Source organism: Alligator mississippiensis, chromosome 1 (genome assembly GCF_030867095.1).
Source record: "Alligator mississippiensis isolate rAllMis1 chromosome 1, rAllMis1, whole genome shotgun sequence".
Lineage (NCBI taxonomy): Eukaryota > Metazoa > Chordata > Crocodylia > Alligatoridae > Alligator > Alligator mississippiensis.
In genome coordinates this window covers 102,818,109-102,834,772 of record NC_081824.1, presented here as the reverse complement: position 1 = coordinate 102,834,772, position 16,664 = coordinate 102,818,109, and the positions used below count along the sequence as shown (strand labels likewise).

The 16,664-nt window shown below is 43.3% G+C and overlaps 1 protein-coding gene and 1 long non-coding RNA gene across 2 annotated transcripts in view; one reads left to right on the top strand and one right to left on the bottom strand.

The window, feature by feature from the left end:
- SLC35F1 (solute carrier family 35 member F1) overlaps window positions 1–16,664 on the bottom strand; it is a 458,666-nt gene that overhangs the window by 174,170 nt on the left and 267,832 nt on the right. Inside the window, exon 2 of the mRNA XM_059733219.1 lies at window positions 7,660–7,835. Within this exon, the coding sequence (XP_059589202.1) occupies window positions 7,660–7,835 (176 nt within the window). The remainder of the gene's footprint in view (window positions 1–7,659; window positions 7,836–16,664) is intronic.
- LOC132249995 (uncharacterized) lies at window positions 160–7,293 on the top strand. Its single transcript, XR_009461564.1, has 3 exons — window positions 160–259; window positions 1,565–1,623; window positions 5,287–7,293. It is a non-coding gene; the product is annotated as an uncharacterized LOC132249995 (long non-coding RNA).

The following is a 16,664-nucleotide window of genomic DNA, read 5'->3' as shown; positions in this document are numbered from 1 at the left end:
GAATTCTAAAGACAGTACAATCCAGATCTTTTGCAAGGTTAGGCTCCTAACATCTGCCCCACTCTTGCAAAGATGAGGCTTTATGCACTAGCTGTGGGTGTATGAAACTGCAGCAAACAGCAGTTGCTGAGGTGCTCCCTGTGTTTGCTGCAGCTTTTCTTCTGAGGGTACCACTTCCCCAATCAGCTACACAGGACCACTGCTGTACTCCAACTGACTGAAGAAGCAGCATCCTTTGAAGTAAAAGCCACGGCAACAGGTGAGTGGCCAGTTTTAATTTGGTAGCCTGCTGTGACCTAAGTGCTAGCCATCTAAATACAAAAAAATCTGGGTTCTACGGTACCAGAAATTCATTATTTGTCTTGGCCCCAAGCAGTAAAATGTGTACAAGTATTTGTTTATGTTTTAATATGGGGTTAGATTGTGGTTTGAAACACCCCTGCACTGGGGCAGTTGAAATGGCCTGTTGCACTGGGCTGTCCGGAAACAACCTTAGCCAGCACACTCAGAACTCTTCCTGTGGGGAACTCTGAGCTTAAGGGGAACTCTGCTGACCTTCAAAAAGTTTGCAGCATGCTCTGCTGTCTTATGTGGGGGCTGGGGCATAGCTACATCTTTCCTCTGTGTTGGGTTGGTTGGTTCTGCTGCTGTCAGACGCAGAACTAGCTACAAGATAGCAACTCTGTTTTATGACAGCAGTAGAGTAACTGTGGGGAAAGGGATGAGTGAGGCACCTGTCCCAGGCACCAACTTAGAAGGAGTACCAGAATCAGCCCTGGGAGGTTTTGCTATGCAGATGCAGTCCCATGCAGCCTAGCCAGAGATGCCAGACAGCCCTATGCCCCCTAAACATGCGACTGGGTGAGAACAAGGCACTATGGCCAGCACCGTACCTAGACGCCTGGCGGTCCCGGGAGAACTTTTAATATTGGGCCCCCCTTTGCCAGAAAGAATGATGATGATAATTTTAAAAATTACCATTTTCAGGCCCCCTTTCTATCTGGGTCCTGGGTGGTCACTCGGTTCACCCATGCCTGTGTCTGGCCCTGACTAGGGGTAACCCATGCCATGGAGCTGCCGCGACTGACAGGCAGGCTCACTGTATACCGGCTGCAGCCCAGGAGGCCAGGAGTGGAAATATATCTCCAATGGCAAAAATTGCAAACCATTCTGCTCATCTTCGCCTCATTCACTACAGGGAGCAAAGACTTCTGGAGTGGGGGGACACAGTGGTGCCCTTGCTGCAGCCAGTGTGCAGGGGGCTCGCTCCTCAGCTGTAGCAGCTCATGCTCAGCCTACTATAGCAGCAGCAGCTGCTGCCAGTGTGGAGGGAGCTGGGGCATATAAGACCTCCCTTTGCCCTTCCCCCTCTCCAGTGGTCAGCCCTCTGTCCAGGGTCCTGCAGGAGCTCATTATTACTCTCTGCATGACAGCTTTTGAGGTGTTGAGATCTGGTTTCATTCTTCATTGGAACAAAATCAAGCCCTTTAGAAATAAATGTCCTTTATTTTTTCTATCAAGACCTTTGCCTTTTCATTTACGTATGTACATCCTCTCTCACCAGAAGCAACCAGGTGAGAATCCTAGGCTTCAGAACCACAGACTTTCCCATCGAGAACTTTGGTGAGATTGACATGTCTTCATAAAATGTTTCAATTTTAATGGACAAGCTAAAAATATATTCCATCTAAAATGACCTGAACACCTATAGCAATGGGTACCTGTACTTGGCATTATATTATTACAGGCAGTTTGAAAAAGAGCAACAAATGGTGGGGAAGTCTCCTTAAAGAAAAGTGGGACTAATCATGTGATTCTAGTTTTAGGAATTGTCCCTTTATACCAGAGCTTTCCAAACTGTGTGCCGCGACACATTAGTGTGTCGGCGGCAGTGTGTAGGTGTGTCGCGCGAAATGCAGAAAATTTTGCGGAAGGGCACCGCGGAGCTCCCTTACTCGCATCTGCTTCCCTTGGCCCCTCCCCCGGAACTGAATTACTGTGTTGCGAAATGATGCGTGTCTAAAAAGTGTGTGACCAACATAAAGTTTGGAAAGCTCTGCTTTATACATTGAAAATAAATGCAGTTAGAATGAGACCGATGCCACAAAGACATGAGTTACTGTACTGTTCACCAAATAGCAGATGTAAAAGTTAATTAGCCAGAACGTCTCTTGTAAATTCTGCAATTTCCTTCAAAAACTCTTTTTTTATAAGTGGAGGTACCCATTCAAGTATCAGGTGTGTGTGTGTATATATATATATATATATATATATATATATAGTTGAAACACATAGGTCATAGATCAAATCTATAATGGAAATCTATTGAAAATTAATATTCCCATAATACATGGCATAATTTCACTTTTAACACCCTCAAAAGAGTTACTAATTGCTTCTTCCTAGATCTGTTTATATCTCAAATTTAAATCATTACATAAACTCTAGGAAAAATATTTTTAGTTGACATATAGTATAACCTCATCACTTAGCAGCCCAGAAGAAAAAATGCATCCAACCACACATATAGCACACTCAGACATGAACATCCATACAGAGTCACCCTGTATCAGCAAATTATTAGGTGGATTTTTGCCAGCCCTCTGTATGTTGAGTGTTAAATGCCCCATTGAAATCAATGGACCAACGGAAATCAATAGTGAAGTAATGTACTGCTTGGTATAAGTAATGGTGGAAGAATGCGGTCTGTTGAGATTATGTGATTTCTCTCCTTAGTTCAAAGAAGATACATACCAACTTCTCATTGCCTAATTATTGTTCAAAACAAAAAACCTAGTGAACTTTTTTTTAACCATGTCATGTATGTGTGTTATTTTCATTTGCAACATATTTGAGGTGTCTTTTAGAAGTGATTTATTTTTGTCTACAGGCAGCTGGTACCTCTGCCATCAGTCAGCCCTGTGGTAATTAACACCTCTTGGCCCACTGCAGACAATTTCCCACCTATTGCTTTTTAAGGTGCTAAAACTAATCTCTACTAGCTTTCATTGACAGAAGGATCATTAAAGGGTTTTCTCTCCCCTCATTTTGCAACAATACCCAACACAAATGAATGGCCAAAAAGTGTCTTGACAGGATTCTGTTAGGTAGATTTCTTAGGGGATGATTGAGTGGGGATAAAATGAGATATAAGGTTTTCTTTAACACAGAGGTATATCTGTAGAGAGAAATAGGCTTTGGCAAAGTGATTAACAAAATAAATAGGAATGATAAAAAATTACCTGAGGAAGAAAGGCTGCAGATTTCATTACCCATATCTATTACATTTTTGGAAAATCAACCACGTTATACATAATGCTATTCAATTGTCTTATGATGCTGCATTAATAACATTCATTTTACAATGTCATTTTCCCTATGTGTACGCAAATAAATGCAAAAATTCGGACCTCAATAGTTCAGTGTTGGTACATTAAGAAGCATATGATTAAAATTGGTTGCAGCATGCAAGTACAGTGTTTAGGCTCATCCCAAATTATTAATATGCTTAAAACCAATTTCTTATGGAGAACAGAAGAATGATTTTCAAATTTTTGTGAAAAAATATAACATATACAAACACACAAATAAAACGACATAATAGAGCTAGTTGCAGTGTTTCCAGCAGAATGATTTTTGATAGAAAAATGCATTTTTTTTCTGCATGAAAAAACATTGAATTAGCAAAAAAAAATAAATCTTACTAGTGGAAAATTGAACTGAAATATTTAATTGTGGATTGGTCTGATGCAAATTGGATTTTTTTCCTGTTCAGCTGATCCATGAAACATTAAACATCCTTTTTCTATCAGCCTACTGCACTAAAATAATTTTATTTCAGGACTTCATTCACTTTGATTCAGCTGCTTTGAGGACTATCAGTTCTTATAGGCCAGGGGTCAGCAACTATTGGGGCTGAAGGGCCACTTAGGGAGTTTTGGTGAGCTGTTGAGGGCTGGGTCAGCACCCTTCCTCCCCCTGCCCTCTGGCCCACAACAGCTCACCAAAACTCCCTCCTGGGGCCCAGCCCCACACTGTCACCACACAGTGATCCCAGCTTTCAGCTCTATAGAGACTGGCCTAGGACCCTAGCAGGCAGAGCACACTTGGCCGGGTGAATGGGATGGAGCTGCATGAGGGGGTGGGGAGCAGTATCTGGGAGCAGGACAGGGGGCAAGGCTGGGATTGGTGCTGGGGTCATGGGGCAGTGACAGCCTGGGCCTGAGGCAGAGCTGCGATCCACTCCTGGCACACCCCTCCCCGTGGAAGCGGTGCCCGTTGCAGGGATATGCAGGCAGCAGATCAATGGCTCTGCCCCAGGCCTTGGCCCCGCAGTGTCACTACCCTGAGTTCCCGGCCCCACCTGCCTGTCCCACTCCTGGATTTTGTTCCCCACCCACCCATGGCCGCATCCCATGTACCAGGCTGAGCACACCTTGCCTGCAAAGGTCCTAGGTTGATCTCCATGGAGCTCCTGCCTACGTGCTCCATCTGGTGCCCCCGGCAGTGGGTGCAGAGAGGATCGGCCAGGGTGCCTGGACAGTGGGACCAGGTCTAGCAGCAGCAGCCACACTGGCAGCACCAGCTGGAAGGAGCCACCACTGTCAGGGCTGCCGGGAAGTGGAGTCTGGCTGCCACACCACCCCAGCCCTGCTGTACACCTGGCAGAAACAGCCACACAAACCGCAATCCAGGCTGCCCCCTGTGCCTGGACTGGACAGGTCTAAGGACCCATCTCAGGCTAGTTAAAATCCCTTGGTCACCTGGATCCAGCCCATGGGCTGTATACTCCCACCCCTGTCTTAGGCAATGTTCATTTTCTTATTTGAATTATACACTGCTAAATAGATGAGACTGAACCTAAATCTTGTAGTCCAATTTACTGGACTGGGACTTGCAAGGCACTGGCTTCCACCCTATCATGACTACAATCTTGCAGCATAACCTTTTTGTTCCTCAGTCCCTCATCTGCAAAATAAGGATAAATATATTTTCTTTCTCCCAGCCTTGTCTGTTATGTCTGTTTAGACAGTAAATCCCTTAATCCATGGGCAGGTATTACATTTATAATGCTAATACGCCCTTGAAGTGTTACAAAAAGCAAGCATAGAGCCACTCAAGCTGTTCGTAGCACTACAAAGATAGGAAAAGCATTACAAAATACTGCCTCTTCCAGAGAGGAACTTCTTGGTTTTGAAGCACTGCATTTTAACACCTGTATAGTTACATGCCTGTAGAGTTATAGGTGAGAGGGAGAGTGATTGTCTTTCTGATATACTCCCACAGATGAACTTCCAGGGAGCCTTGCTGGGACCTTGCTGCTACTGTGGCCAACACATCAAGAGTCCCAACTCTTTCCAGGGCTTTTAAAGTGGTGGTAGCAATTCCCGCAGGGATGGCTGTCAAGTCCCTGGTGTCTCGCTCTGCACCTGCCTGGCTCCACCAATCAGCTGCAGCTCTGCTGGCTGCAGGGTCCTCACAGTGCCGGTTCTACCATATGTCCTGACATAGGATAACATTTTCAAAAGCACATAAGAGATCTAGGAACTCAAAGCTGGCTAAAAGCTTTGTGAGATGGACACCTAAGTGCCACACTGAAATGCAACTTACAGGATATAACTTGGTTTTGTGTGATAACAGACATGGTCTGTGCTTGTACTTTCTACCAAGAACTCTTCAGAAAGATGCTAATATAGGCTGTGTGGATGGAGGCTTGGCTGCTGCTTCTCTCCTATCCAAACTGAAACAGGAAGACTAAGAAAAGTTTTAGCAATTTCTTCTAGGGAGAGTGTCCACATTTCCAAAAGAGATCAACCTTCCTCAGTTTAGGGAAATATCAACAGATACCATTTGATAACACTTTGCATACATGTTAGATCTTCCCTGTACTGATTTTTTTACACTAATCTTTTGGTGGGGGTGAGATCCCCATATGCTTAGAACACTGGAATATTTCACAGTGTTGCTCCACATGAGCATCATAAGAAATGAAGGAAGGCCTTAAGTATTCCCAGAACAATTAAAGACTTAATGTAAAGGAAGGTTCCAAAATATTTGCGGTCACAGATGCATTTGAAACCCCAAAAGCCTGAGTGGACCATTAAGTTTACTAGCTCCTAATACATCTTTACATTTCTTTCCCCCAGAGAATGTTTCTCTCACTGTTCTATTAGATGCTGACCATGGAGCGGGTGCAATTTTTGCTCCTTTGCTTTGTTTCAAATTGATGTGCTCTGTAAAGCTGAATAAATCAAATGATTAAAAAATGAGTGGATGAGAAAGGCACTTCAGTGCAGTCTCTTCCCATACATAATCTAGGCATGGAATCTCAGAGATGGGAGGGACAGGTGAAAAAGAAAGGAAAAATGTGGTAGCAGAAACCTATACTCTGCAGCAAATATTAAATAAAGGGATAATTGGGGCGTGGTGTTGAGTGCACATACATGCATTTCACACTTGAGCCCAAATTATTTATCAACACTCTACTCCATAATACTAAGGGGATGTATAGCTGCTCTGTCCAAGGAGAGTTCCTCTCTGTATATACTTGGTCTGGAGAATAAAAATGTGTTGCTGACCTTTTGTGGTAGATTACTAGTCCACTGTATTGGCCAGCAAGTGGGAGTCACAGAATTTGCTTTCTCCTGCATGCCTGGACCCTAAACCTCATTACCTGGAGTAGGATTTTAGGTGGACTTTTATTCCTAAGCATGGGCAAATAAATGGGTGCTTGTAGTTGTTAAAAAAAAAAGTGGCGCTTTACTTGGAACTTGGCGTGCTCCTGTGCTGAGCCCAGTGCATGCCCAGAAGAGGCAGTGTCTTATTTGGACCGTTCTTGCCCAACATCTGTATAGATCAGGCAATTTACTGGGGCTTTTTGGTGCTTTTATCTAATAGCTGATTGAATTAGCTTTACCTAAAGGTGCCAAAAAGTCCCACTGAAGCACTCATTCTATACAGATGCTGCAGAGTTGGGTTGAAGTAACACGCTACTTCTTCCAGTAAAGTGTATTGTGACCTAACTTGTATCAGGAGAGATCTGGGACAGAAGTTCAAGAGACTGGTCTAACCTAAAGTGATTCAATCTGCTACTGCTTAAACTGAATTCTGCCATTTTGAAACCAGTCTATATGCAATGAACTTCTGTCCTGTTACAGGTTTAGAATGATTTCCGACCATTTATACAGATTTATGTGCAATTTCTCTCCTTAGCCATAGTGACATCACAACATCACAAATTAAATCAGGGAGTAAGGAGTACTAAAAATGTTTATATGAAAATATTCAGGAAAAAGGACTACAGATTTTTCCTTTTGATTTATACAACATGTCAATATTTGTGGTTTATTAATCTGTTTCTTCCTAATGAAGACTTACTTTTTCCTTTTATCTGATATGTAATGCTTTTAATGTCCTCTGGAAACAATGATTAGTTAATATAAACAAGATGGGAATATCACAAAGTATAATATTTCAACAGTGCCTAATTCACTGAGAAGCCTCAGTTTTATTGAGCAAAAACACTAAAACTGCAGCTCTTATGTACTTGAACACTTTTGAAAATGGGAATTTGCTGTTTTGAAATGTTTTTTATCTTAAATAGCTATTTTCTACATAACAGCTAATAGAAGCTATCCCACTTCAGAAAGCCACACTTACCTTGTCTGACAGCTAGTGTAGTTGTGTAGACCAAGAATAGGAGGATGTAATTGAGGAAGCTCTGAAAAACAGGAGTGTTGGCATGGAAATCTTCTGACAGATACTTGCTGGTCAGGCCAATACCACAGATAAGGAGAGAGAGAACCTGGCCAAGAGCTACAGACAGCAGGAGCTCCCTAAAAGAAAGAAACAAACAAAAAATCAGACATAAAAATCTCAGCCTTTCTATCAATGAGGCAATGCTTAGCATTCAACAAGCATATTTGAAAGTGTGGAAAGTGTGAAAAATCAAATTTGGGATTTTAACATTCTTTTGGATCCACATTTTGTAAAAGTAATACTTGCAATTTTCCTTCTTTTCCTGATCTCATTTCCATTTTGTTTTCTTAATTTTTCTTTCTCTCTCTAATCTATTTCATCTAGTTTCCCTTCTCTATTCTCTTCTTTTCAGATTTTTAAAAAAAGATTCTTCTTTCAAATGCTCTTTAGTCCAATAACATTTCTTACCTGATTGTCCACTTACTGCAGTTTCCTCCCCCTATGAGCATTTCCTCCTCAACTTGACTTTCCTTCCTCCATGCTCCCTGTTTTTTATGCTCCCCAGATATTCCTTCCCTGTTTTCCCCATGGTCTTTGTCATCTTAGCCCCTCGTATAAGTTTAAGTGCAAGACTTATAAATAGTAGTTGTCCTGATAGTTTGCAGGGTTCCACTTACAGGTACTCGATTGACTTCACACATGACTGCTTGCTTGCCTTCCTTCACTTTTGACATATTCTAGATACCACCACCCACAAGCATCTCATGTCTATTATAAGACCATGTTGTATCTATTGTGGTACCTCAATTCTTTCTTTTCACTCTGTCATTCATGAAGGAAGGTACTATCTTAATATGGAGTGAATTAGTTTACAGCACCCTAACACCAGTGCACATGTAGACGGTGATGCTTTAATGCTGAGCTAATTAGTCTACTTGCAGTAAAGTGCATGTATAGATGCACCCTGGCCGCATCTACATGATATACTGACTGTGCAGTCATTACTGTGCAGTCATTTAGTATTTGTATAAACAAGTACTAAATGACTGCACAGTAAGTAACCCGAGTTATTGTGCAGTGCTGTCGACAGATTTTCTGTGACACTGACTCTGTGGTAGCCCAAGACCATCGTGCAGTAGTGTTGTGTGATGGTTGCTGCCATGTGACACTACTGCACAGTAGTCTTGGTCTACTATGGAGTCAACGTTGCATGTAGACATGGCCCCTGTGTTACTAAATCTCTTAAACCACTTTTTTAACAAAGCAGCTTGTAACAGTTTGGGCTAGACTGTCCTACAAATTAACAGGAAGCTTTCTTTAGCTAGGGAAGCAGAAATTTAAATCATGTCGCCATCCTATCCAGAATTATATCACACACTTGGAAAAACCATTGTCCAACCAAACTATTTTTAATTTCCTCCTTACTTGCATATTCTATCCCCAAAGTACAAATAATGAAACTACTGGGCATGGTGGGTCAAGGGAGAATTCCCAACATCTGTTAGCATCGTAATTCTCACTTATCCTTCTTACTGGTGATTTTCCTTTTATTTTTGTTTTGTTGTGTTTAGTTTGCTTTTGATTGGGATCATTGACTATTTTGAACACACTGGACTTGTTGGAATTGCAGAAACCTGGATAAAAGTATTGGAAAGATGATATAGTACAGGCATTATAGGGGCAAAACTTTGAGAACCACTGATCTAGTAGCTCCATTTCACATTTCTATGATTTTCTATTTAGATTATAAGCTTTTCAGTGTGGGGACTATATCTTCAACCTAGCACTGAACATTATGTCAACATTTATCTAACAAATGAATTACATTCACTGTAAGTTAATAATTTTATTGGGAGGAGAGTAAATGTATTCAACATTTAGATTGCATAGACATGCAAATTATTGGCTATAGAAATGACATTGAAGGGTTACAGATACCTATTCTCTGGCCAGGATTTTCATATCCATTTCCTTTGTTTTCTAATTGCTAGTACTGTCAGCTAATCACATTGTATTCTTCTTCATCAGAAATTAAGTGAACATTTTGTAGATGTAATTCTTTGATAGCTGCACTTTCTCTGCAGGATAAACAGTAGTTACAACTTAATTCAAAGAATGCAATGGCATATAGACAACTCCCTACATCTTAAGTAGGAAAGGCCATTTAATATACTGTTGATATAGTAATATACTATAGTTACATCTAAGACTGTTCACTATGCCACAAACTCTCCTAAAATTCAGAAATCCCTGCTAGAATAATGAATGATTTGCTGATTGCACTTTGCAGCATGGAAGAATTTATTAGTTATGCCCCTCATGGGGGTAGATAACTAGGAGCAACAAACACTGATGTTGTGAACTGATTTCAAATAGCAAAGTGAAGAAATAAGAAGTTTTCTTTCTTCAATAAAATAGGCTGCTCACCTGGCAATGTATTAGTATCCATATAGTAAGGCATTCTTATGAGTTGCCAGTCTACTCACAGGAAGCAATTACTTTGACGCAAGGAATAGAAAGGTAGAATCTTGTCTAAGCTACCTAAGGCCAAAAAAAAACAGTCCTAAATAGGTTGCAAAAGTTTGATTTCAGCTGAGCTGAATGGGAACAGTGTGCAAATATTTCTTTATGAGCTCTTTCTGAAATGTGTGCAATTACATGTACATTCATAAATGAAGCCCCTTTCCTCATCCTAGGATCATCCTCAGTTTCCTGTCTTTTGGCCACTTTAGTCCACCACAGGATAGCATCAGCTCAACCTTTAAACTCTTTCACCCCTTTGTTATAGTTTAGAAAACTGAAACAAAAATAAGTTTTATGTTGGTTTAGATCTACCAAAAGAAAATGGAAAGTACTAAACAAGATCAGAAGAGCAGAGGCTATAGTACATTTAATCTGCCCTTAGCAGATATGGCCTCAGCACAGGGGCAGGCAAAATATGGCCCATGGGCCGGATCCAGCCCACCAAGCACTTTCATCCAGCCCATGGCGCTCATCAACAAATTGCACCCTGCCCCACTCTTCCACCCACAAGGGTGGGAGCAAGGCACCCACATGTACCCCCCCAACATACCCTATAGTGCTTCGCTCCCACTCTTGGGGGTGGAAGGGCACAGCCCAACCAGCATCAGCTTCCAGGTGGGGCTGCTGCTGCTGCAGCCCCTAGAGACCTGCTCCGCTTCCCCAGTCTCCCACTTGCTCCAGGCAGCAGGTAGGGAAATGGCATGGGTGGGGCTGCAGCTGGTCAGGAGCACGAAGCATGGGGCTGGGGTTGTGGAGCCCACACCCAGGGGGGTGATGGCAGTGTGGAGCTCGGCTGAGCAGTATGTGGGTGTGAAGGTAGGTGGGGAGGTTGGGGGAACCCCTGCACACTCCCTGCATGGCGTGCAGCCCCAGCAGGCAGTGGCAGCAGCAGGTGGGGAGCTTAAGGTGGAGGCACCCAGTGGGACATAGCTCTGGCCAGCACTGCACATCTCAGCAAGAGGCACAGCCTCCCCTGGGCCGTCTGTCTTGCCAGCGCTCCCTGCCACTCATGCACAGCCCCTGCACTTGCTGGGCATGGAAGGGAAGCCTCAGGCACTGGAGCCAGCTGCCTTCCCTGCCAGGGCTGTGTGGCAGGGGAGAGAAGCCTCTGTGCCCTTTCCCTCAGAGGCAGGGAAGGCAACCAGCTCCCACGCCTGGGGCTTCCCTCCCATGCCTGGGGAGTGCCAGGGCTGAGCATGAGTGGCAGGGAGCACCAGTGATACAGATGGCCCGGGGGAGACTGCACTCCTTGCTGCAATGTGCAGCGTTGGCAGGAGCTGCACCCCCCTGGGTGCTTGCACCCCGAGCACCCTGTCTGCTCCTGCTGTGCCACGGGGAGAGTGTGGGGCGGTGGTCCCCACCCCCCACCCTCCCTCATACCCCACAAACCCACACTCCGCCCCCACAAAACCTCACATATACCCTATCTCCCAAAATACCCTATGCCCCCCCACACACAGTGATGCCCCCTTACAACCCCCCCACACCCTGCCACATCCCCCACACCCCACCATACACACACACACGCACCATACCCCCCCACAATATACAAGACTAAGAATTTATTTTGAGTTGTTATGCAATCACCCCTATATACACAATGCAAACACAAATCATGACAAAAATATTTTTCATAATAAAATTAAAATATGTTATAGTAGGTTTTTGACTTTTAGTGTATGATTTGGTTTCTTTCTGATTCTAAGACGGCAAACCCCCACGCAAAAAGGAGTATTTCCAGGGGGCAAGAGGAAGGACTTCAAGTGGCAAAGGTTGGGGTTAGGGGTGGGACTTCGGGTCCCAAGATGGTGACAAGTGGGCAGGGCAAAGGGCAGGGCTACTCACGCAGCCCTCGACAGCTCACCAAAAATCATTAAGCAGACCTCCACCTGAAATAATTGCCCACCCCTGCCTTAGCATAATCCAATCTCTACTAGGCAGGGTCTCAATATTCTATAAATACGGAGCCTGATTCTGATCTCACATCAGTCTCAAGGTATCAAGAAAGCTGCATCAACATAAAACTTGTGGGAAAGGAAAAGGCCCATGATTAACTCTTTTGTGCTGATTCTTAGTCTGGTGTTAGGGTAAAGTAATAAATTTCACTTAGACCTTACTGAATCTGTGAAATGTTAAGTGGTGTTTAAATATGAATGTTATATGTGTAGTTGCATTCTGGGCTTAATACCTTTTCTTGCCTGGAGAGCTCTGAATTGCCACTAGAAGGTTGGGCAAGCCGTGTGGGGTGGCTACAAGCCAGAATACCTGGGCTCTACCTCTGCTCTTGGGGGCAGGGTGGCGGGGGAGGGCTGGGAGACGTACATCCTGGGATGCTGAAGGACCAGGAAATTGCTGGTTTTATCTCCATGGAGCAGACTGAAATTACCCCAACACAGCCCAAAGTTAACCCTTGCCTTAACTGGTATAACTTTGAGACACTCAGGGGTCATTTAGCACGAGTTAATGAGATTAATTTGCAGACGCTTGTGTTTTAAATGCCCTTAGTATGGTCTAAGTGTAACATGTAACTTCACCCTTATTCATTCTTTGCTACTGCTTGACATACTCGTGTTCATATTTGGGCATATGGACATAAGAGACTTCCAAAGGGAGAAAAATCCAGTACCAAAACACTTTAAGTCTAGCTTCTTCACAGTTAGCACATATACACATTCATAGAATATAAAGCAGTTAGATACATTTCCTTGGGTTTTCATCCAATTCAAAGTTTCAAATGAGTTTTCATACAATTCAAAGTTTGAACTGCACTCCTGTCCATGAAGATGACCAGTCTATTTCTCCCTTATGCAACAGTGAAATGTCTCTTATAACACTTCTTCAAAGCAGCATTACATTTGGAATAGCCATTCTTTGATAACTGACCCACACTGGCAGAAAATTCTTCTGTTTTTCATTTGTCCATTTTCTATTGCTAGGTCCCCACAGCAAAAGCTAAAGCACAGCTTAGAACAGGGATAGACAATCACTTCTCCAGGTAAAGTTTAGAGCAGAAATCTTCAGTTATCATAGATTAAAGAACCTCTATTCATTTTATAACAATTAGGTAAGTGATCAAGACAACAAAGAATAAAATGTTCAAAGAAGTGTAGAGCCTCCATATATGAATGCTGTTAATAATTAACTGCATTGGCACAGGTACCATATTTATGATATTAATGAACTATTCCCACAGTGTTCATTCTCGTTGATTATAGTGGGTGATGTACTGTGTAACTGTAATGGTTAGTAAGGTTTAATTTAGAACCCTCTTCTGTTTCTGACACAGGGGAAAGAACAAATCTTTAGGAACCACAGAATGGTAGGTATTTGATACCAGTGGATACATGAATTGTCAAAGCCTAGGTTTCTACTTATAACCTTCTTTAAAATGAGAATACTTTCTCTAGTATTTGTGTACAACTGAATGAGTGAAATTAATCTCTGTGACAATAGTCAGCACAAAGCCTGTCCACCACGAAGTCCATACTGAATCCTTATCTTGAAATCATAAGCAGGATTTCAATGATAGATAGGCTTCAAGCTGGCCCTCTGTCAGTCTGATAATCAGTCAGTCTGATTATCAGTCAGTCTGATAATTGCAAAGCACTTGCATCTCCCACTGACATCCAAGAATGTTGCAAGAGCATCTTACAGGTTCTAGCTCAGGGGTCGGCAACATTTTGGGGCAGAGTCCCAAAAACACCTGCAAACTTGATCTGTAAAATGTTGGCATGTTAAGGGGAGACGGCAGAGGAGCCACAATGGGCCCAATCCTTGTTCTGGCAGCACAGCCCCATCCCCTTTCTCAAGGCACATATGCACACGCCGCCAGCAACGAGCTGGGCCAGGGCTCTGTGTACCCTGGTGGAACCGCTTACAGCCTCGCAGCTGCTTGCCACAGCTGTCTTGGGCTTTGGCCAGGCCCCTGCCGTGCACTGTGAAACCCGGGCTGCTTACAGCGGGTAGCAGGGAAGCTGCAAGCAGCTGCACCAGGGTCTGCAGAGCCCCAACCTGGCTCATTGCCAGCAGCAGGTGCATGCACACCTCGAAGTGGACAGCAGGGAAGGGGCCAGAGTTGCACTGCCACAGTAAGGATCGGGCCCCTGCAGCTCCCCCACCATCCACTCCAAAGTACACGTGCCAAGCAAAATGTCTTCACAGGCCACACTGCGGCATGCATGCCAGGGGTTGCCTCCCCCTGTTGTAGCCCTTTATTTACTAAACTTAAGCACATTTACCCTCACAGCTGCATAGCATTATGAACTGTAAACACCTTGGTTGCAACATGGACCTGAAAACCTTTAGGTCTTGAATTAGGAGCTAAAGTTAAAATTTAAAAAACCAAAACCCATAGAAAATGTCTATTTTAATAAAACATTAACCAAGAGGTTTTAGTTTCTTATCTGTTTTCTAATATAGATTACCTAAACTAAAAATGTTTTTTATCAGATTGCTTGAGTTCTACTCTAAAGACCCAAAACCCAAGTGGGCCAACGGTTTCTTATTCACCCCTATCTGGATTGGAGTCCTGACACATAGGATGTCTGAACTGTTTTTATGCTTTCTTGTCACTACTCTTGCCTAGGGTGGCCATCATAGAGGACATTTTGGTTTTCTGCTACTCTGTCCTCTATTGATATGAAACTGGATGCCTTTATGTCCTCTATTTTTCTCTTGGAAGAAAAATAGAGGACATAAAGGTGCCCAGTTTCGTATCAATAGAGGACAGAGGACAACTGGACTGTCCTCTGTGATGGCCACCCTACTCTTGCCTCCACCTCCCCCAGGCCATCACCTTTTCCTTCCCATCAACAAATCTTGAGAGAAGGAGAATGGGATCTAATAAACCATGCATTCTTTCATCATATCAATAAGACCTATATTTGATGACAAGGGACCAAGGAAATTGATTGCTTAATAGATGCTGCCTACAAAAGAGAGAACAGAATCATACTCAGTAGGCGCACCTACATGTGTACTTTATTGTAGAACTGACCAACTCTGCAGTAACGCATCACCATCCGCACATGCCCATATTAGCACACAGTCAATTAATTAACTCTGCTGTATGACAAGTACTACCTTACAGCGGAGTAGTTAAATGTGTCAAAATGCCTGTGTAGACAGTGAGAGCGGCTGGCTGGGGCATGAGAATGCTACAGTGTGGAGGCTGCCTGACAGCTAACCCCATACTGTAGCACCCTCATGCCCCAGCCAGACCCTCTGCAGCATGTTGAGCTGGGGGAGCAGCCCTGGGCTGGCAGGCTGACCCCCCAGGCTCCCTGTCAGCTGGAGCTGCTCTGCCTCAGCTAAACGCACCGCAGTCCCGGGCACACATGTAAACACTGCACCCAGGAGCAGCTGACTCGGGCATGAAATGTGCCACAGTCTATTCAGCTGTGCTAACTGCATGTTAAGATACGCCCAGTAAGTCGGAGGATTCTTTGGAGTAGGCAGGGCATTGCCTTACAGATTTCTTGGCTCTTGTATGTGTATTCTTGTTCAGTAATTCTTGTAAATGGGCTTCCTCTCATGTACTTGTTCACCCTCCCCCCCACATAAAAAGTACCAATCTACAGCACTAGAGCAACTGTAAAAGGTTGAAGTCAATTCCTTATAAATGCAGATCTTACCACTGTCTTCCATGTCAGATGAATGCATTGCCATGAACCTGGAGAACCTATTGCAGTGCTTGCAAGTCCAAACATGGCATTTTTATTTATTTTTTAACAAAGAACATATTGCAAAAACAGGAAAGAAAAGTACAGTGTGAAATCCTTCGGGTTCTTATTTCGACTGAGGTCAGTGTGATCTATAATAGGCAGGATCTAACTTTAATTTGTCCAGAGTCAGCTTTACCCTACAGCTCAGTTGTTCAGAGAAAAAGGCAGGTTATTCCTGAAATCCATAACACTTTCAGTGTTAAAATGCATGTTTGTCTTCCAATCAAGGGATGGCTGTAGATAAGTCTATCCCAAGAGAAGAGCACAATCACTGCTAAAGCTTGAGAGAACCATGTTGTTTAATTGTTTTGTGGAGGTCAGTTTGGTTCTTGGTAGTTTAGAGCAGGGCTTTTCAACTTTACTGTGGACATTTTAGAAAGAATAATCATAAATACAAATACAAATACAAAATGGTTGACATGAGACTGCATGGCAGTATTGTGGAGAAGGATCTGGTAGTCTTTGTAGATCATAGACTCAATATGAGTTTGCAGTGTGATGCAACTGCACAAAACTGAATGTGGTTTTGAAATGCATCAATAGGCGTATTAGGTGCAAGACACAGGAGGTGATAATGTCTCTCTACTCAGTACTGGTTAGACCTCATTTAGAGTATTATGTGCAGTTTTGTGCTCCACATTTTACAAAGGACATGAAGAATTTAGAGTATTAGTATAGAAGCCAGGCCCAATGACAGATTCCATATGAAAACACCATTTT